Genomic DNA, 22,010 nt, shown 5'->3' with positions numbered 1-22,010 from the left:
CAGTAGCTACAAAAATGTGTGGTAGAATTAGTCCCAAGTTATGAAAAGACAATGAAGTAAAATGTACTTTAGCATTCTAGAGTGACTCAAACCTTTTGTTTGTTCAGAAGTGAAAGCAGTTTTGAAGAGAACTATGCCAGACAGGTGTGGAATACAAGAACAGTAACAGAATTATCTAATTCACACAATATAATTAAAGAACTTGGCCTGCAGTGCAAGATTGCATTGTTGAGATTAACAAAGTTTGACAGTTTGCTACAATTGGAATCTGAGTCTTCTCTGGTAGCAATTTATCTAAGTTATTAGATTGCATCAAAAGTTTAATGCTTCTGGAAATAACCACTTCAACCTTAAATAATTTCTCTTCATGACAATTGAGGATTGATTTTTTTTTTTCTTCTTAATAACTTGGCTTTGTGGTTTTCAGCAGTTAAAGGAGTTTTGCAGCTGTCAGCATTTTACAACTGAGAATTCTGATTTTATGTACATTCTGAACAATAACAATAGAGGTGGAAAATATGGCCAAGAAAACATTACATTAGCCACCACATAACATATTAAATTATTTATTGCAAACCTCTTATAAGGTATCCTGCCAGTGTTCATAATCAGTTTTCCCTCTGTTTATGTGAAATTTAACAGTCTTTAGAGCTTCTGTAATTTCACTCATAGAAAGGTTCAATTAAATCAGTGCAGCTTGCTTTATTCTATAAGGTAGGCCAGATACTTTCACCCAGAGATTTTCTATATTGAACCAAACACAAAGTATCTAAGTAAATGTTTTGGATGAAACATGCAGTCTAGCATTAACCTACCTTAGCACTTGCTTCCAGTGTGAAAACTCCAACACTGAAAGAAAACCCAAGGGCAAGCTTAGACATAAGGATGTCTGACCCTTTCTCACCTGTGCTGATGATTCATAGCAGAACCTAAACATGCTGATTTTATGGAATTGAGAGAAATCTGAAGCATGTTTTGCCTTGAAAAATCACAGAATCATATAATCCTTAGAGTTGGAAGAGTCTGAAAGCTATCTAGTACAACTGCCCTGCAATGAACAGGGACACCACAGCTAGATCAGCTTGCCCAGGGCCTTATCCAGCCTCTCCTTGAAGGTCTCCAGGGACAGGGCATCAACCACATTACTGGGCAACCTGTTCTAGTGCCTCACTACCCTCACTGTAAAAGATAAAGGAATGTTTCTATGTACACACCTTAAGAAAATCATTTAAATCTCCAATATTAAAAGCTTTAGTAAGGAGAATCCCTTGTTCAGTTTTCTGTCTGCGTTTAAAGTCTTCTCTCTTCTTTGCACGGCACTCCAGTTGTTTCAGGACGAGGTCTTTACTTTGCTGCATGCATTCTAGAACATGAAATACAAATGATTAGATACTGTAACTCCACAGGGAGCAAGTAGCATCTGCTACTGTCACACAACATAAGCTCACAGAAATCTGTTAGTGAACAAAATAGGCAAGAAACTACCTCACAGAATTTCAAAGCTGTTTCTTCAACCTTTCCAGATGCAAACTTTTGGGCACTTGAATCTATCTGCCTGGATGACTGTGAAGAGGAAAGGGAGCTGGGGATGTTGGTTGATGCTTGGCTGAACATGAGCCAGCAGTGTACCCAGGTGGCCAAGAGGGCCAACGGCATCCTGGCCTGCATTAGAAATAGTGCAGCAAGCAGGAGTAGGGAGGTGATCATCCCCCTGTACTCAGCACTGATGAGGCCGCATCTTGAGTACTGTGTTCAGTTTCGGGCCCCACACTACAAAAAAGACATTGAGGCTCTGGAACGTGTCCAAAGAAGGGCAGCTGGGATTGTTTAGTCTGGACAAAAGGAGGTTCAGAGAGACCTCATTGCACTCTACAACTCCCTGAAGGTAGGTTGTGATGAGGTGGGGTTTTGGCCTCTTCTCCCAGGCAACGAACAGGACCTGAGGAAATGGCTGAAAGTTGTACCGGAGGAGGTTTAGATTAGACATAATGAAGAACTTTTTCTCTCAAGAGCGGTCAGGCACTGGAATGGCTGCCCAGGGAGGTCGTGGAGTCGCCGTCTTTGGAAGTGTTCAAGAGGCGCCTGGATGAGGAGCTGCGAGATCTGGTTTAGTGCTTGTGGTAGCAGTGGTAATGGGAGGACAGCTGGACTACATGATCCCGAAGGTCATTTCCAACCTTGTGATTCTATGATCCTATCTTTTCTTTTTTGGATCACTACTGTCCTGCACTCTCACCTTCACTGGTACTGCTTCTGCGTTGATGATGAGTTCAATTCAAGAAAGAGATTCCAACTGGCAGCACCCCAGCCAAACCTCCCCTTCCTGCTTTAGGAAAGTAGAGGAGTGGCTCATTACCTAATTGCAGATAAGCAAATGCTACTTCAAGGACAAGGGCACAACAAATGGTGGGGAAAACAGGTCCAGAGGAACTTCAGTTCCTATTAATTTGAACTCGGATGTCAGGTGTATCAGGCTTCCAAAGTGTCTATTTCAAGAACCTGCAAAAGTCATCAAGGTTCCTCCAGTTCTGCATGAATACTGTGAAATATTTGGGACCCAGTTCTTGCTTCTTTCATTCTTCCTCTTGCTCTAAGTGATTTACAAATTCATAAGTCTACTTGAACCCCATCCTACAGAGTAGAATTGATGCTTATGATGTTTTCTCAATATTTCATATCACATTGCTTGTCCACCTAAGAATCTTCATTTCCTCTACACACTCTGTCCCAGATCAATAATTCACTCTGAACACATGCAGATAAGTGGGAATTCAAAAGAAGAGTCAGATGGAGTTGATTTAACTGGGAGAAATTATTTTGTGGAGAATCATAGATTCATAGAATCACTGAGATAGAAAAAGACCCTTAAGATCACCAAGTCCAACTATCACCCAACATTACAAGCCCACCACTAAACCATTACTCATCCACATGTCTCATAAATACCTCCAGGGATGGCAATTCCACCACCTTCCTTTGGGCAGCCTGTTTCAATGCCTAACCAGTCTTTCTGTGACTAAATTCTTCTTGATATCTAATCTAATCCTTTGATCTGAGGAAAGAGATGGACACCCATCTCACTAAAACTTCATTTCACATAGTTGTAAAGAGCAGTGAGGTCTCCCCTCAGCCTCCTTTTCTCAAGACTAAACATCCACAGTTCCCATACCTGGTCCTTACTGTGCATGCTACTTTTTCCATGTTCCTTTATCATAGATGGTCACAGTCTGATGTCTCACTGACAAAACATTTGAAAGTGCACTGAAAACACAGGAAAGCCCCCAATAAAAATGTCCCCTGAACAAATGTAGCAATCATTATTTTTAAACACTACTTGATTCTTTCAACTTTCCTGTTTGTTTCCTAGGAGCAAAGCCTCTTGCTGGATCTGTGTTCCACTTGTTAATTATAGGTACAGTATAACTGATGTATTAAGGAGCTCATAACCTATGTCAACTCTCCAGAGTTTTTTTTCTCAAGCATATTTCACTTGAATGTGAAATTAGGATGTTGCTATCTAATGCCCTTCTGCATATTTAAAACTATGGCTATAAACACTGACTTTACATAAAATCAAGGCCTTGACAGAGTTTTCTGCTTTAGAACAAGAGAAACAATGCTAAATGGAAGGAAAAATAGGCACAGGTTTTAGCTGATTTTTAAGGGAAATCAGTGCCTGAACATATGCAAAAACTATGAACTATGCTAGTTCTAGAAGTAAACATCCATAAATAACGTGTGATGATACACAGACTGAAAGCTGGAAAAGAGAAGGCTCTGATGAGACCAAAGAGTGGCCTCCCAGTATCTGAAAGAGGGCTATAAGAAGAGGACAGATCCTTTAGCAGGGTCTGTTGTGATAGGACAAGGGGAAATGGTTTTAAACTGAAAGAGGGGAGAATTAGATTGGATGTCAGGGGGAAGTTTTTTGCTGAGATAGTGGTGGGATGCTGGAAGAGGTTACCCAGAGAGGCTGAGGATGCCTCATTACTGGAGCTGGTCAACATGAGACTGATTGGGGCCCTGGGCAATCTGGACTAGTACTTAATCTAGTGGTTGGCAACCCTGCCTGTGGCAGGAAGATTAGAACTTGATGATTCTTGAAGGTCCTTCCAACCCAAACCATTCTATGATTCTATGATGAAGTTTTTTACTAAAAGGGTTGTCAGGCACTGGAACTGGTTGCCCAGAGAGGTGGTAGATGTTCCATCCTTGTGGACATTTTAAGGTAAGGGTGGACCAGGCTCTGAGCAACCTGATCTACCTGTAGATGTCTCTGTTCATTACAGGGCACAATTTCGCACACAGGCTTAGTAATAATGATCAGCAGTTAAGTACTTCTCACTATAATTTTTTTCACTGAACACATACTAAAATTTCCCATTACTGGAAACTTAAGCCCCTCATTCAGCACCTACTAGAGAAGTTAGGGGTAGATTTCTAAAGAAGGTGGATGTTAGGTGTATGGGAAGTATTAGGTCACAGCCTAAACCAGTGATTGAGCATCTGGTGAAGAGACATGGCTAGCCCTAAGAGCACAGGTGCAAGCAATTCACCTGTTCAACCAGAAAAAGGGTGGACCCAGGGTCCACTCCTCCCCAACCTCATTTAAGGTCTGGCAGTCAGAAAGGAAGGACTTCTACTTGGAGGTTGTCTCTTGTGGGAATTCTCAGCAAGCCTTCAGAACAGGGTAAGCTATTTTTTTTTTCTTATTATTGGCTTATGACTAACACCTTTCACAGGTCATCCTAAATCTGGTTAGATGCAATTCCATGCCTTGCCTATATAAATCTGTAGTGAAACAGGGGAAAACCTTAAGTCAGTTAGCTTAGACTTCACTAATATTGTATAATTTACAGCTAGAGAGTCTGAAAAGGTATATGGGGAAAAGCCTTTTTTCTAAATACCTTAAGCATTAAAAGAGAAGAATTTCTGAACACTGTAACTGTTAATATTACCTTCTCCCAAGAGTGACAATACAGCTATATCTTTGGGCACCTTTTCCCTATGCTAGTAGTTGATCATAAGATAATATTTTTCACATATACAATTGGTATTATTCCTAATGTTAGCCAGTATCACCAACAATGTCAAGTACATAAAGAGTAAATGGACAAATCTTAAAACTGCTAGCAGCATATGTGACTCTACTTCAAATCAATGAAATAAGGTTATATGAACTTTAGAATAAGTTTGAAGTAATGCTAGGAACAAGATCTGGGAGGCTTAAAGCTAAAGCTCCCATTTTAAGTGTCCAGCCTTCACTAGGATAGTGTTTTTGGCCAATTCATCAACACACTTTTAAAACAGAGGCATACAGAACTAAAGCCATAATTTTTGTATTAATTAATATAATTAAGAGAAATCATACTTGAATTAGTTAAACCACGATCTCTTGTCTAACTACTCACCATTAGTGAAATGTGCCAGCTGTTCCCAGAAGGCCTTGTGAAGGTCTGTTAAAAGTTCTTCTTTTTGTCGAACTGAGAGTTTATTCTTTACAGTTAAATGGTCCAGAATATTTGATAGCATATTCAATCTACACCTGCACTCTTCTGGTATACAAGACTTCAGTGAATCAACCACTTTCACCATAAGCTCCCAGTTAAATAACCTTTCCTGAATGTCCTAAAACAAACAAAATATCCTGCTTAGAAACTAAGAATCTTTGGTCACGCATGCCCTTTAATTGAACTACTCAATTCCAAACAATACAGAAAACTCAGGAGGCTTATCAAGATAATACAGATAGTAACTTTGAGGTACTTAAGTAGTTCCAAAACTCCTGACCTATTTAGGATTGCAGCAAGTTTTACTTCATGTTCACTTGAAAGAGCAAATAGAAAATTAGTGTTCTCACTAACTGCAGCTATCAAGATGACATTAATAGCAGAAAAAAAAAAATTAAACTTGCAGAACAAACTCAAATACTCAAGGGGTAATGATGGACAAAGGTGCAACATGGGAGTCCTGGACATCTCTTGAAGATACTGGATAGCACACCACTATATGCCTTCATCTTGAATAGAGGGCACATCTGATTTTGATGCTGCTAGGATTTCATCAAGAGCATGGTAAGCTGGAGTTTAGTAAATACATTAAAAAAAAAAAATGCCTAATAGTTTCCATTACATTGTTAAAGAGGAAACCAGGATTACTGTAGGGAACAAGATTTCTTGAGTGAAGCTGGAATTGCTTTAGACAATGATGAAAGGTTAGAAAAAACGTGACAACTATTCTATTTATTGTAGATGTACAGGCTGTGACTTTTGCACACAGATGCAAGCATGATGGTAGTTACTTCAGGTATTAATGTTTTCTCTATCATGTATCCAAACACCTAATTTGAAGACTGTCCATTCAAAGGAACTGTTCAACTCTACAGTAGCATAGTGTGGGTCAAATGTGATCAGTTGCCAAAACTGCCTTTGAACACAGTCAGATTAGTTTCCTTAGCTGTTCCACTGCAAAATAAGCAAATTATTAACTTCTACATATTTTTATTAGTAAGCAAAATAAAGCTAGTGATCAATTTAAACTTTAAATTACTAAAAAAAAAAAATGCAGTGGGATAAGTTCTGATTGTACTGTTAATCTATAAATTCCAAGCAACTGTTTCATTGTCTCTTGTGTGAAGTAAACCAATTATCTGACAGAGATCTGCTAGATTTAAAAGCACAGAACTGATGCACTTCTAAGCTTATTTTTCCTTCTTAAGACCACATCCCTATGAAATGGTAACGGTTCTCAAGTACAGTTAAAGTCATTAGACACACAGAATCACTCCCAAATGACAATCTTTATCTAAATCAGGATTTCTCAATCAAAGAGGAATAAGTATTTTGAAAGCAAAAAGTCTTAATGTTCAGGGTAATGATTCTCCCTCATAACCGAGTTCTCGTTCTCTGCTCATTGGCTGCATTCATATCGTGTACATCACTTTTTCTTAACACGACTGCCTAAACTGTATTTTGAGAGCGAGAACATAAGTGAATTAGAGTTCATTCTCTACTGTGCTGTACGGCAGGAAGTCTTAGCAATGAAGCTGAAAGACATGCAATTGGAATAAGCAGTTTTCAGCATTCTTATTATAGGACTGACAGACTTGTACACTTGCATTGTGCTTTGTGTTCAGACTGACTAAATATCTTTCGACTTTTACTTCTTTTTGTACTTTACCATTGCCTGCAAATCCTGAGATTCATTTAATAAGCCTTCCACTGCAATCATCCTCTCAGTCAGGTCCATCATTATCTTTGCTGCTTCAGCACTTGAGCATTTTGATTGGTCCAAAAAATCCTGCTGGGCTTTATCAGTCTGCTTCCAGAAAGCTTCCATCTGTTGAATATGAATCAAATAACAATCCATTTTCCCTCATTAATAATCTGGTATTATGTTACACCGAGAGAGACAGGAGTCTATATGAGCTACAAGTCACTGAAACTACAGACTGCTTTCAGTACTAATCACAGCATAAAGCTATATTTTGAAAGTATTTACAGTATTATGATTTGTGTTGATGGCACACAACCAGTATACGGTATGTTTGGGCAATCTTGACTTTTTGCTATAGGAGTCATTCTGTGCAATTCTCAAAAAGTTTAGTTCCCCATTTACTGAAGCCCACTATGCTGTTAATGAGAAAAGTAGAAAGGAAAACAAACTTTATTTTGTGAAGTTTCTTTATCTGTAGCAGTAGGCATTCCAGGCAAATATCACTTTTGCTGAAGAAGGAAAACTAAAAATATTAATTAGGCAGTATTGGCACAGTGCATGTGCCCATTCTAATATATTATTCCTAAGGGTAATATCTAGCTTTAGGCTCTGATCCCACAAACACTTCTGACTGTGCACAACTGTGAATATTCTGTGGGCTCCAATGGGATTACTAGTATGCATTAAAGATAAGAAAAATATTTATCACCAAGATTTACATTAAAGATCTGTGAGTCTTGTAGTTATGGCCACGAGAACCTTTCTATTACTGGGCAAAGAGCGGATTAGTTCAGAGTCATGATCTGCATAGAGGAAATCATTTTTAAAAATAGATGAAAAGCTTCTGCCAGCACAAAAGTGACAGGTCCACTGAAGGATGACTGCCATCAATGAAAAACTGCCTCATGTTGCTTGGCACGGCTTCCATGGTACTTCTATGCGACTAACTCTCAATTCTAAACAACCAACTTCTTAAGGAACAAAATTAAATTGCAAAAGAAACTTCACACGGGTCTACCATTGTTACAAGGACTTCCACTATAAATCAAAACTGGGAAAATTACTAGTGAAGCACTTAACCATCAGCACTAAAAAAAAGTGTTAACTCATCTATAAGACTGAGATAATGGGCTGTTTAGTTCAGGGCTGATATTCCATGGTCAATCAGTGTAGGCAGCCTACAGAGCCATCAGTCCAACTTGTCATTCTCTCATTTTTATCAACAGTATATTTGTTAAGCCTCAGAAATGGGATTAGGAAGTAGTCTACCTTTCAGAATATACAATTTCCTGGAAATGAATATTCTGAATGCTTTTAACCCTCAGCTTTTTAGAAAGTAAGCTAGTTTGGATACAGCAGCACTACTGAAGAGAAAAAATAATTTAAGAATCCAATACCTATGATCAGACAATATTTTTTATATAAAACATAGATTTATCATAATATGCAAAACTGCTGGAGTAAAATGCTCTGCTGTAGCAAATATGCAAAGCATACTGAAAAACTGTATTGCAGTTATTTTCTTAGTAACTATTTCTGCTGAAAAGAATATTCTTATTAGTCTTTTAGTTATGTATCATTGAAGAAAAAAAGATACTATAATAGAATTCCTAAAAGTCAGGCTATCCCTAGGCTTGAAATATGCCTCACCATCTGACAAGTAGTAGGCATTTCTCATATCTTAAACAGTATGATGCAACTGTGTGTATAAAAACATTGGCTATCAAAAGTAGTTAGAAATACTCCACTGGAGCAATATAAAAATGCTTTCATTTACATTTAAGTACTAACTATGACTATTCAACACAACAATTAACTAAAAAAGCATTCCTCTTCAAGAGAATAATGTTCAAGGAGACAAAAATTAAAAAGTTACATTATCTATTATGTGCTCAGAATATTCCCTTTCTTTCCTTTCTAAGTCTTCTACAGTCTGGTATTCTGAATTATGGGCTCCTGACATCTCAGTACTCTGGAGTCTGGAATCCAGTTGCTTCTGTAATTCTTCAAAATCCTGGGAAGAAAAAGTGATTTGTTAATCATGGAAGTACATTATTTTTAATTTCAAGAGTGAATTGGTGTCAGTCCTTGTACATGACAAATGAAACTGAAAAAGTGTTTGAAAAGCTGTTTCTTGGTAATGTGCTTCTTGTGACAAAGAGAGAAAAAGTATCTGGCAGCTTGTAATTACACTTAGTACAAATATTACATCCCTATTAGCACGTGAGTACTGTTGCCCATCTCTGCTAAACTCAAGTTTTGGTAGATAGAGTACAAAAGCTCATGGACTACTGTGTCTAACCACAAATGTTTTTTCAACACATGCATAGCAGCGGTGAGCACACATGGTCTGTTTTGAGTACAGATACATATCCAGATGCAGTGTTTCCTGCAGAGAGGTAACACACAGGGATGAACACACCTGTAATGCACATAAAGAACAAATTACAACCCACACAATTATCTGGGTTTTCCAATTCTTCACTCTATGGAAACCAGGATGAATTCTTCCAATAGCTAACAATATTAACAAGTACTCTGCCCTTACTTAGTAGCTTGAAAATACAATGGATGGTCCTTTATTTGCTTAAATATGCCTTATGTAAACAAGCATTTTTTTATATCACATGATTTTAAGTGTCAATGCATTAACTCAACACCTTAATGCTTCAAAGAAATTTAACCAGGTTTTGATACGGTTCACAAACAATTTCACTAAAAAAATCACAACTCTATCTTATGATGCAGAAATAGAGGAAAATCCTGTCTAAAATTAATGATAATATCCTCGATAGCCAGCTTTTTTCTTTGTGTGTTATTTGAGCCTGAAATCTGCCATATTTCCATGATCTTTCTCCAGAATACAGGGTATAGAAATCCCATATTGACACTTAAACAACTAGGCTACTCCAGTGATTACTGTAACTAAATAATAAAGAAAATTCATGCTTGTTGCAGCTCAGCTATCTACATGAAAACACCCAAGCTGTCAAGCATAATCCAAGGTTTGGCTACACTGAGAAACACTATCTTTTTTTATATTTGTTTATAACTTGAAGTCATTAATTGAAGTCCATTAGAGGTATTTACACACCAAATCTCACTTTTTATTTAGTAACTACAATTAACTAATAATATCAAACGTAAGGATTTAAGGAAGACGAGTGATTTTAAGGTAAAAGACATTTTGCTGTAATTGATACAAACTGTTCACTGGGCAAAACTGTACAGATTTGTCATTGATTCACAAATCATGGGACTGCAGAAAAAAAATATTGACAACTAGCTGTCAGCTAGCAAGCTGACAGACTTGACTTTAATGCCTAAATGTGAAGTTTCATGAATATATAAGAAAAAGAGTAACAATTACTGTGGGAACAATTGAATACTGGACTAGGCTGCCTAGAGAAATGGTGGTCTTCCATGGGAAATATGGAAGACTTGGCTTGACAGGACATTGGAGGCCCTGCTTCCTACAGAATATTGAACCAGATGATCTTCACAGATGCTTTCCAACACAGACTTTCCTGTGATGCTAATGTGGAAAACAAAATGGGGAAGCAGTAGCTCTCCTATTTTGCTTTTTTTTTTGTACAGCCTTCTTTCCTTCTAGTAATAGTAAAAAATATAGTGAATCCAACTGAAATGTACATTACAAAAGTATGTCTTCTAGTTCAGAAGTGAAAAATGGATTTTGATGAAGGACAAAGAGGAAAGTAATTGTATTTTCCCTTGATAGGAACATTGAGTTTTCTTCTAATATTTTATTCCCTACTGCTCTATCACTCGTAATCATACATGGGACTTGACGAAGACTTGATAATTAGAAATTAGTAAATTTGAGAGAATAAGGTTCAGAATGTTCTCTTTACTTGAGTGGTTCAACTACAAAATATTCTTATTCTTAACAGATTAAAAACATCACTGTTTTGATCTCCTCAGATAATAACCAAGAGGAAATGAGGACAATGTAATACAGAAAATCAAGTAACAAGACCATTTTATACATTTCTTATTAAATGGATTACAAAGATCATTGCTATTTAAAAATATAGGGGAGATAGCCTACCGTGGAAGCCCCCATGAATTGGTAGAATTAACTCCTGAATTCTTTTGTCTGAAACATCAACCAGCAAAAACACTTACATTTTTGAGAATTAAAAATGTCTTCTTGAACAAATCATCAGTAATCTTCTTCTTATGATTGAAGTCTGTGAGGTATATTTTGAGAATCTGAATGAATATCTATTTAAAAGAAAAGAAAATTGCAAGTAGTGAATAAAACCAACAGAATTTATCACAAAATCTGTATTAAAATTTATCAGTAAAAATTACATTGAAACATAAGCAAAACAGTAGAAACATCAGCAGCAGCTCCCCAGCATTCCCATTACGAAAAATTTTTTGTCTTCAGAGTATCAGATGATGGATTTATGTTTAAATGAGAACAAGGACATAATCTGACACATTTGAAACTACCCTTTATTGGAGAGTGCCTAGACCACTTAGAAACAGAAAGATCTAAGATATTAGCATATTCATTATAATGATTTCAATTGTATTATGCCAGATAGAGTATAAAACATTTTTATATGAAACCTGTAACTCAGAACAACCATCTCAAGGTCTAACTACCTTCTCTTACAAAAAATACAACTATATTCCAGTTCTGTTTTTTAAGTTTGAAATACTAGTTGCTTCAAATGGACATTCTTGAACTCTGGGGTAATTTGAATAATCTTTTATTGTCTCTTTTAAAATGTTGTTTTAGAGACAATTCAAGAAGACAATTCAATCTTTGTCTTGGAAGGTATTACATAAGTGCTAAAAAACAGATGATGCAGTTGCTTGTTTTTAAACATATAAATATGCTTTATGTTTTTAAATTAAATATTATAAACAGCAAAATCTGGAAAATATTATTATTGCCCAGCAGAAAATTAAATGACCACATTTTGGATCTCAATTGCCAATGTTTTGGATGGAGTTTTGTGAAGTTTTGAACACAAAACACCAACACATCACATATTGATTTAAAAAAAAAAAAAAAGGGGGGGGAGGGGGAAGAAAAGATTCAAGAAAACAATTAAAAGGAGTTGTTTCTCTCACTCAAAGTTGATCATAGAGTCAGTCTAGGAAAAGGAAAACAAGTGGAAAATGAAGAAAGTATTCCCAGTATTCATAGTGGTTTGTTTGTTTTGCCCTGGTTCCTGCTAGCAAAAATATAGAGCTATTAAAAGCTCTAGGTAAAGGTCAAAGTCACCACCCTCTTGAGGTCATTTCTGGTGGGCCACAAACTGAGTAAAATTTTCCCAGTGTTTCTGTAGTTACATCACCATGTTGTTACTTTACCTTCTTTTACAAATTTATGACTAACTTTAAGATCAAGTTTAACATTTCCTGTCTAAATTAAACTTCACTCTGGAAGCTAATCTTAAGCTCCCTTTCTCATCTGCTTACAGGGGAATCAAATTCATCAGAAGAGAAATTGCTAGGGAGAAACTTACCCAGAAAATCTCACTCCTTGAAATATTCCTAGTGCATTTACCAAATTGTATTACAAATAACAAGTCTATCCAAACTTAAGAGATTGGGAAAGAAGGTGAGGAGAAAGCTACCCAATTTATGTCCAGATTTATATTACCTCTGCTAAAACTCAGAAATGGAAATGATTTCATATTTGATCACAACCATGTACCATTAAATAATTAAATCTGAACCAGGTATTCAGTGGCTTTGTGTAAAGCCCTTTTTTTTTTTTTTTTCTTGTCAGCTTTGAATGCTGTGCCTTGATCTAGGTAGTCATCTTTGGTTTAAATGGATGTCTTAATTCCTTTGTCCTACAAAATCAGGATGTTCTACTTAGCACAAAAGTACTGACTCAGCTGAATTGAATTTTCAGTTTTATTCAAATAGCTTAGAGTCCCTGGAGTTGCAATGCCCAAGAATTGTCCTTAAAACATAAACTTATCTATTAAACATATATTTTTTTCTCTTTTTATGAACACTAACTGCAATGTTTTATTCTCTGGAGTAGGATTTAAAATTGTTATTCATTCTGACTTCTGTATTTCACAGCCTATAGATTTCATATTTTATTCTTTTTGTGAAAATTGTTTAGATGCAGAACAGAGAAAAAAATAAGAATACTGTAAAGGTATAACTCTGCTACACTACTCCTCTAGTCTGTGGTTCATGTTCATTATTTCCTAATCTAATATTCAGTTAATGGTTTCAAATCAAATAACTCTAAATGAGACATGAGAACCTACCACATGTTCTTCTTTTCTAAGCTCAGTATCAAGAAGCATGAGATCTTTTAAGAGAAGACTGCAAAGGCAGAGCTTAACATCAAAACTGAAACAAAGATTAAAAGAAGTTTTAAAACCATTCTAAACAGAGGTCACACAAAAAAGCAGCATCATACAATAGTTTCATTTAATCACTAAATTCTTCATTGCCCCTAGAAAAGGAGTGAGATGATTTCTGCAGTGCCTTCTCATTCAGATTAAAAAAAAAAAATCTCTATAGAAGTAAGCAAATCAAAATAGTCCTTTATAAAAAAAAAAAGGTAAATATAGGGATGAATGGCTACAAGAAAGGGAAAACAAAGCTTTTAATTAAAACTGTTGAAATGTGTGGATATTTAGAAAATATTTTTCATTGTATCTTACTCAAGCCTCACAGTGACATATACATGATTTTCTTTATTTTTGCAAATGAGAATACAGATGTATTTATTCGTTTATGAATACCTAACTTGCATGGTGTAGGTAAAAGAAAAAGAGTTGATAGTCCATTTGGATTAGCTCTTCTTGCTAATCACTTGCTAATCACTTGTACAAAGTACACTGTACATAAGTGTACAGTTTTCATTCAACATAATGTGAACTGTTCCTATTAAATCAAGGAGAATGAGCACTGTCATCTGCTGTTCTCAAGATACCAGCTGTGTTACTTGAAGATGTACAGTGCAGAAGGCTCCATTAGCTTAGCAATAATCCACTGCATGAGTGAAGAGTATATGAGGCAAAAGGGGTCTCCTTATATTAACGGTGACAAGACCTTTCATGAGAAGTGAAGTTATGATTCCCAGAATTTCATGAACAAGAAACTGACTTTCAGGGTATGAAGCATTTTTCTAGTCTCTCCAACCACTGTTTTTAGGGTTATAAGTCTGTAACTCTGTCTTGTGGTGAATGTATGCATTCAAGCCCAGTCTTTCATTTATGCCAGACCTTTAGTGGTTGTTTTGAAAACTGCCAGAGCATACGAAGAAACAATCAGACACAAGGGCTGGTTTACTGCTTACCTCTCACATGTGAGCACTTCAGGGAAGCAGGTTACCTTGAAGAAGGCTCGATCCTGAAATCTGTCATCACTTGTTGTTGAATGTATTGTTGTGGAGGAACTACAGTCCTCCTTGTCTCCCTGGCTAAGGGATTCCAGGCTGCCTGACGTAGATGCTTCCGTTACCTGATTAGGCAGAACTGCCTGCTTTGGATTCTCATGCAAAGACGGATTGGATGAGCCATCTGCCAAAGGCTACAGTCAAAAAAATTTTACAAGGTTAATTAATACAATTCAATCTTGAGATAAACATCTCATTAATTTGCAGCATTTGCTTCCAAATGAAAAATTAAACAACATACACAGCAAAAGTGTTTCCACGTAAATAATTGTTTATCATCCTGACAGGTTTCTGCATTGCCTGGAAAAGTACTCATCTGATGAGGTTATCTGCTCTGAGTCATTTTTTCTTACTGAAGAGCAGATCTTTGTGTGCTTTTTTCTTACATCTTCTTGGGCAGATATAACCTCCATTAATGTTAATGGGAAGAAAAGGTTCCTTGACTGCAGTGAAAATTGACTGGACACAACGTAAAAGCACTGCAAGTTTCAGAGGGAGATGAAAGCAGTTGATGCCTTACAAAACAATTTCTGAGTCAATGGCCTATAAACAAACAAAGATCCCTTTGAAACAGATTTGCATTAAATTTTCTTCCAGTACTTGACTGCAATTTACTTTGACTTAGAACTATGCCATTAATATTTACAAGTAGAGTCTAAAGCCATACCCTAAATTTCTGATTGATGGGATAGATAACTTTTGCCTTCAACGCAAATGCTGTAACATTACTGTTCAGAGGAGACTCATTTTCCTGTGTGGAAAAGAAGAAAAAACAATTAAGGTTAGAGAATGACAATAGACCTGACAGTTGTTCACTGTAAATATTCCATGCCCCTTTTTTTATTATATAACTTAGACATTCCAATTGATAACTGTTTTTTGACTATTTCAACTTTGGTGTGAAAAGTCTTCTCCTAGTACTCGTTCAGGTCAGGATATGAAACCCAGAAAAGAAAACTGCCATCACCATTGCTCCAAAATATTTTATGCCTGTAGGGGAGAATGGGCAATAGTTGGTATTCACAAGTTATTTTCATTTCCCTTCTTTGCTCTTTCAGCAGTAGCTAAAGATTTTGTGTAACAGACTGAAACAATCTTAATAATAGAAAATACTGAGGGATAAGCTCCACACATATCATCATGGCTATAAATTCTGTCTTCCAATTTAAATAGAGAAACAATAGATCAATAGATTAAATAAAACTAGTCTTTTTTTTTCTTTTTCTTTTTTTTTTTTTCCAGAAAGAACTTTTCTAGTACAAGCCTTTGCCTGCAATCTAGAGAAAATAGCAATGTTCTTCCAGAGAACTTTTTATAGAAAATGTATTCTTTTCATAGTACCTGCTATCTCACGTTGCCTGACTTTCTGCTCCTCCTCTTTCTTATCTGCTGCCCGGAACAATGGGATAATCAGCTCTGTTTTGTGAGATTATGCAAGTCCAATTAAAAGGTCAGATTTATGCAACAGACAGAATAGTTAGGAGATTTCCTGTTCTAGCTATTTTAGTGTTTGGGATTTTTTTTTATTTTTTTTTTTGTTAATATGAAAGAATCTGACTCGTTAAAATAATTTTCCTTACATAGATTTTTTTAGAAGATATCAAAGCACTACTAAAATCCAAAAATAGAGATAAGAAGAGAGGAGTAAACTACGTCATTTGTTAGACTCTTATCACAGCACCTTTTCATCTCCATTTCATTTATTTGCAGAAGTCATTTTTGGATTTACCGATAGAGTAAAAAGCAAGGGGATCAGTATGTAAAACATTTTCTCATGCTGAGTAGCCCCACTGCTATAGCATACATTCAGGAATAGAAGCTGACAGATTCATTGCTCTGAAATGGCTGGAGGCAACGCAGCTTCAGTCCACAGCCATAAAGCTGTATCATAGTGTGCTGGAGCTAATGCATTCTGCTTCTCAGCAGGCACGAGTAATATAGAATTATTATTAATATGGTAATTATGGTATTATTGCAGCGTGGAAGGTTTCAGAATGAAAATATCTGTTTTTCTGAAGGCTTTAACCTCACTAAAAACACTTCGCCATCTATGCTTCTCCCTGAACTGTCAATTTGATAGTAGTAAAAGCCAAAGCCTCAGGGAATTGGAACAAACAAATAGAAAAAACATATAACTCCAGAAGTTTGGCAAATAAATGGCAGAAAACCCTTTCAAATAACAAAGCTACTTCTTAACGTGACACAAATGAGCAACCTTGCCTGGGATATACATGGAGGATCACCTCTTAAAGGCTGTGATGCATTTTCAAAAAGAATGAAAATATTCATAAATTTATACCACTGACAAGTTCTCTCACAGGATTTGCACTCCAAAAGAGAATCTAATCTAATCAATCCTCAATTGTTATGCTGTACTTTAACTCACAAAAAATGACCAACTATGGTTTGTAACAGTTCTTGATCACAAAACTGAAATGAAGAGCAATTGTCTGCCAGAATTTAAACCAAGACTAAAATGTTTACAATAATGTTTTCTCTTTGTCCTGGAACAATTCCTCACTGAAAGCTAAGCACCAGGCTCACTGGCTTTAACTGACACTTTCTGCATGTATTTAAATTATGTATAGTAGTGTTATCTGAACTGCATATTTATTAAATATTTCTATCCACAACTTTTAACTTAAAAAGTGCAGTCAAATCAGCATTGGGTGAAAGGCAAACAGCTACACCATAGGATTCGTTCTCATGTTTACTTTGAGATTACCACCAAAAAAAAAAAAGAGTGATTAGAAGTTCTCACCGAGGGTTTGTTAAATTTATACCTTCTCCCACTCTCTTTCCAAATTACTTTTCTATTTGTCCATGAATCCCAGGGTACCACACTGCTGTTCAACTACTTGTGGTCATTTGACTTCTGCACTGTGTCTTCAACTGATGGGAGAGTTCCCTATATGAGAAAGACATTGAAGATGCTGTTCTCTAATGTGTTCAGTTTGGTTTATTTATTCTATTTCCTTCCACTGATCTACACAATCCAACTCAGGTCTATATCCGTACATTAAGGAGGCACTAGAAAAAATTACTTGTTCCAGATAATACCTGATGAGGGAACTTTATCACTCTCAAATTTTCTCTAATAAGACTTCTCAAGGAAAAAATCCATTATGAACCATCAGGAGTGATTTCAGTACTTAGGTACTTCTTCCTTTGTCAGTAGTGAGAACATTTTCCACCAGGCAAAACTAAGGAAGCCAATGACCAAAGAGATCTCAGTACCTTGATGGAAATGTACAAGGACAGTTGCCCAAATTAAATGGAATTCATAAGGGAAATGAATGCCTGAAATGATTGCATTCCTAAGAAGCTATCACCACTCATTCTCCTTCCTACAATTTCTTTGAATGCTTTTTAAGGGCTCAATTCCAAGCCCACTACAATCAAGACCATTTGGACATGGCCCTTAATGTGCTGATTAATACATTCAGCAAAATGGACAAACACTCCAAAGAACCCAGCTTTACCTCCAACACCATCTCCTCTTCTGATTTATGGGGTTCTGCCTCACTTTTGGTGAGAGGATTCTCTTTTTCATCGCAGTTGAAACTTTCCAGAAGTCTCCGGGAATCATCTTTCTGAAATTCCGAGATAAAACAGATAAAATATAACTCTGAGATCATGCAGAATCATCTGAGGAAATCCAGGCTACTGTCAAAGACCATTCATGTCTCCATTCTGAAAATGATTCCAGTATCAGCTGGAAATGATAATTTTGGCAATTATCATAAACAAACTGAAAATGAACAATAACTTTATATACGCAGGATGCATTCTTTTAAACTACTGAACATTATGAATTTCATTTGTCATTCTAGAAGTAAAACTTTAACCCAAAAAGATAATGTAAATGTGTCGAATCAATCCATCTCAACACCATACTACCATGGTGACAAGCTCATAGTCTTTGTTCAAATTCTTAGTTAAAAAAAAAGTTAATTAAAATAGCTTGCAATTGTTTGCAAAGAGTAGAATGTACAACATTTTTGGATATCTGCCATGAGAAATACTTCCTAAACAAAGTTTTATGTCTGAGAAAGTTCCCGTCAAGAACGAATAACCATCATAAAGCATTCACCATGTGTTCCAGAAGCAACACATACAATTGGTCTTCTCTTTCTTAACAAATACATCCTCTGGTATGGACAAAGATTACAAAGGCACGAAGTGCTCTGCTGCACACATGCCTCTCTGAGCACTAGCATAGACTAAAGTAATAATGAGGTCGGTCAGTGCAAGGAATTTTGTAGTGAAGCAGAAGATGGCAGCCAGCCTACCCTGACTACCTCTTTCCTTTACTTTTCAGCATTCTATTCCACTAACTGCTTTTTCATGTAGACTAATGATATGGCTTTTGCCACTATGCATGTAACTCTAATGGAAAATTTCTCCTTGAATTATTTGGTCAGTTGGTGTATAAAGTAGTCAGTTTTCTCAGTATATAGAGAACTGCTTAGGGTTTGAATAGATTTAATTCCTGATGACTTGTCTCTATCACCTTTCTGGAACACAGAGGCTCAGGAATACAGATCATGTTCTTGGGTTAGTCTCCAAGATGTGGTGAACTGAAGACATTGTTTCCCAAGAACCTACTATATCACAAAAGAACAGCTACAAGTCCACTTCAGCAATCTTAGCTTTTGTCCCAAACCATTCATAAAACTTCGTCTGAGAGACTGGGAGCTGTGGAATTAGCTAAGCTAGATTCACCACTGTGTATCCCACCACTGCCATTCCAAAATAAGAACTTGCTTTCCTCAACTTAATTTTAAAAAACTTTAACTACTCCTTCTCATTCACTATTCATTTCCACCCCTTTATATGTCCATTGTGTAACTTTAACAGTATTTGCAATTTTCCAGGATTCATTTCTTTTCTGCCAACACTTCTAATTTCATCTCCTTCCTCTTTATTTCTGTCCTCCTTTGCACATCTGCAACTCCTCCCAAAGAGTATCTACAAGAACAACTGAAGTGATACCGACCTTCCCTTTTGCGTCATTAACAAGCTGAATAAAACTAAGTTTAACTGTAATTACTGTAATACTTCATTAAACTAATCTAATATCATAATGAGACAAACTCCAACACAAAGAGCCTCTAGCAATGATGTTCAGTATAATAGGAGAGCTTCATCGATAGAAATGCATGCTAGAGAAGTTCACCACAGTGTCTGAAGCTATCATTGAAAAGGTTCTATAAAACTCTCCTTGTATGCACAGATCCTCAGATCAATAAGGCACTGCATGCATTTAAGACCCACGTAAAGAAGTGATTAACTGGGGTTGTGTGACAAACACTGATAGCTTACTGCAGTTCTCCAGGCACTGTTCCCTCTGCAAGCTTAACTTACGTGCTTGGGACATGCTATCCCTGCTTTTATTCTGGATACAGAAGGCTGCAAAATCATAATTATACAGAAGCTCCAGTATAGTAGTTCCTATATTAGTAGTAGTTAACTATAACACTATAGTAGTTAACTATAACACATGAATACTACCAAATTAAAGCAACTACATAGTAAAAATACTGCATCCAGGAGGCAGTGCGTGAAAGCAAATGGTACAGTCTAAGGTTGCCCTGTTTGTTTTTGGGAAATCAGACTCCAGGGCACAATCTGACTGCCCTGCAGTGTGTTCTGTATGTGGCAGTCTTTAGAAATAAACAACTTTTTTACAGCAGCAGTGTTGCTTTTAATAGCATTTAAGCACCTCAATGCATTTAAAGATCTGGGCCAGAGAGAAGTACAGCTTCTATTCCCTATTGATGTAAGTGACAAAAAGGATAAAATTGTACAAGGCTATATTTGAGTTGGTAGTGATGGTACAATAAAGATACCATCTATTAAGATAGGAAAAATGAGAAACTGAATCAGAGAAGCTTGCACTCGTGCATGTTGCATTGATCCACTATTTGAAGCGAACCCATTGTTAGGGTAAAGTATGGCTTCAAACAGAGCTTCAAATCTGCCACTTAAAAGCAGTCGGGAAGATTCAGTGGTGCTCAGCCCAAGCAGACAGATCTATGCAGCAGAGCAGGTACGACTGGAAAACGTGCAGACATGAAACAAGGCCAAGCAGACCCTCTGGCTATTTCCCACATCTTCACACACGCACTTCAGCGCAGATTTACCGCTGTGAGGGAACATTAACACTTCTGCGCTCTACATTTTCTTTCTTTGGACTGTTCCTCCTGTTGTAGGGTGGAAATGCGTATTTGTTTCCAAGCACCTCACAAACAGAGCTCACCTCCCCGTGACAGACAAAGCCGCGGGCAGCTAAGAACAAGTCCCAGGATACACACCAAGGTTTGGAACATATCCACACCTAAAGCAGTGTCTTTTTGGAGCCGTTTATATCGGTGTTTACATTAATAAAGCACTGAAAATACGTTGAGCGGAGGGGTGTCGTGAATCACACGGCTCCCCAGCCACCACTGAGTTCACAGTCAATTCGGGGTCGCTCCGGGCTCGCACCCGGGCAACCCCAGCGCAGCGGAAACCTGCCTTCCTCACGCTGCTCGGCGCACGGCCCGGCCCAGCAGCGCCCCGGGGCCGCTCACAAAACCGCTTTCGCTACTCTATGTCCGTTCTGTGTTATGAACCCGCTCCCCGCCCGGCGGCTCCGTACCTCTCTCCGCCGGCGCGGCCGCAGCAGCGCGCAGCGGCAGAGCAGGGCAGCGGCGGCGGCTCCCAGCAGCAGCCCCAGCAGCACGGCGGGGGCCAGCAGGGCAGGCAGCACCCGCAGCGAGCGCGCCGAGAACTGCAGCCCCACCGCCCGCAGGCACTCCGGGACCGCCGCCATCGGGTTCGGCCCGACCCGGGCCGGCTCGGCCAAAGAGGAGGTCCCCGTTGCCCGTCCTCCCGCCCTTCTCCGCGGTGGGAGGAGACGGATGGCGGATGGATGCGAAGGCTGAGGCCCGGCCTGGATCGGGGCAGCGCTCGGAAGGGCTGCGCGGCGTTCCGCGGGCCGGCCCGGTGCCGCTCGGGGCTGGGCGGCTGCTGGCCGGGCTGCTCGTGGTTCTGCTGCCCTCCGCGCCCGCTCAGCCCCTCGGGGCGGCCGCCCGGCGTCCCACGCAGGGACAGGGGGTGCCGGGCCCGCCCCGGGGGCACTGCGGGAGAACGGCGGCTGGGGTAAGGCGGTGTGCCCGCTCCCGGGGCTGGCGGGGGGTGCTCACAGCAGGCCCTGCACAGACGGCTGCGGGCGGCGAGCTGCCGGGGCCCGATGTGCCGGGAGGTTTGGCACGGTGGAGTAAGGCGTTCATAGGGTCATCTCTGCCTCAAGCCGGGAAGGCTCAGAGGACCGTGTGCTGCTGGGGTTCTGTCACTGGGCGGCCACTCGTATTCCTGCTGTGATGAACACAGACTGCAC

General features: G+C 38.3%; 2 protein-coding genes across 4 annotated transcripts in view; one reads left to right on the top strand and one right to left on the bottom strand.

Annotated features, from left to right (window-relative positions):
- EVC (EvC ciliary complex subunit 1) overlaps nt 1-21,443 on the bottom strand; it is a 52,497-nt gene extending 31,054 nt beyond the window's left edge. For both annotated transcript variants that reach the window (XM_085223490.1, XM_085223491.1), the window contains exons 1-10: nt 21,270-21,443; nt 18,109-18,219; nt 15,294-15,377; nt 14,528-14,760; nt 13,488-13,572; nt 11,362-11,460; nt 9,092-9,229; nt 7,180-7,338; nt 5,412-5,628; nt 1,215-1,363 (exon numbers count right to left, since the gene is read on the bottom strand). In XM_085223490.1, coding sequence (XP_085079616.1) covers nt 1,215-1,363; nt 5,412-5,628; nt 7,180-7,338; nt 9,092-9,229; nt 11,362-11,460; nt 13,488-13,572; nt 14,528-14,760; nt 15,294-15,377; nt 18,109-18,219; nt 21,270-21,443 — 1,449 coding nt within the window. The remainder of the gene's footprint in view (nt 1-1,214; nt 1,364-5,411; nt 5,629-7,179; nt 7,339-9,091; nt 9,230-11,361; nt 11,461-13,487; nt 13,573-14,527; nt 14,761-15,293; nt 15,378-18,108; nt 18,220-21,269) is intronic.
- Nucleotides 21,444-21,538: 95 nt separating this feature from the next.
- EVC2 (EvC ciliary complex subunit 2) overlaps nt 21,539-22,010 on the top strand; it is a 63,759-nt gene continuing 63,287 nt past the window's right edge. For both annotated transcript variants that reach the window (XM_085223488.1, XM_085223487.1), the window contains exon 1: nt 21,539-21,772. In XM_085223488.1, the coding sequence (XP_085079614.1) occupies nt 21,539-21,772 (234 nt within the window). The remainder of the gene's footprint in view (nt 21,773-22,010) is intronic.

This window comes from Meleagris gallopavo, chromosome 4 (genome assembly GCF_905368555.1).
Source record: "Meleagris gallopavo chromosome 4, MGAL_WU_HG_1.1, whole genome shotgun sequence".
NCBI classification, from domain to species: domain Eukaryota; kingdom Metazoa; phylum Chordata; class Aves; order Galliformes; family Phasianidae; genus Meleagris; species Meleagris gallopavo.
The sequence above is the reverse complement of the archived record's forward strand: the minus strand, read 5'-3'. Positions and strand labels throughout refer to the sequence as shown.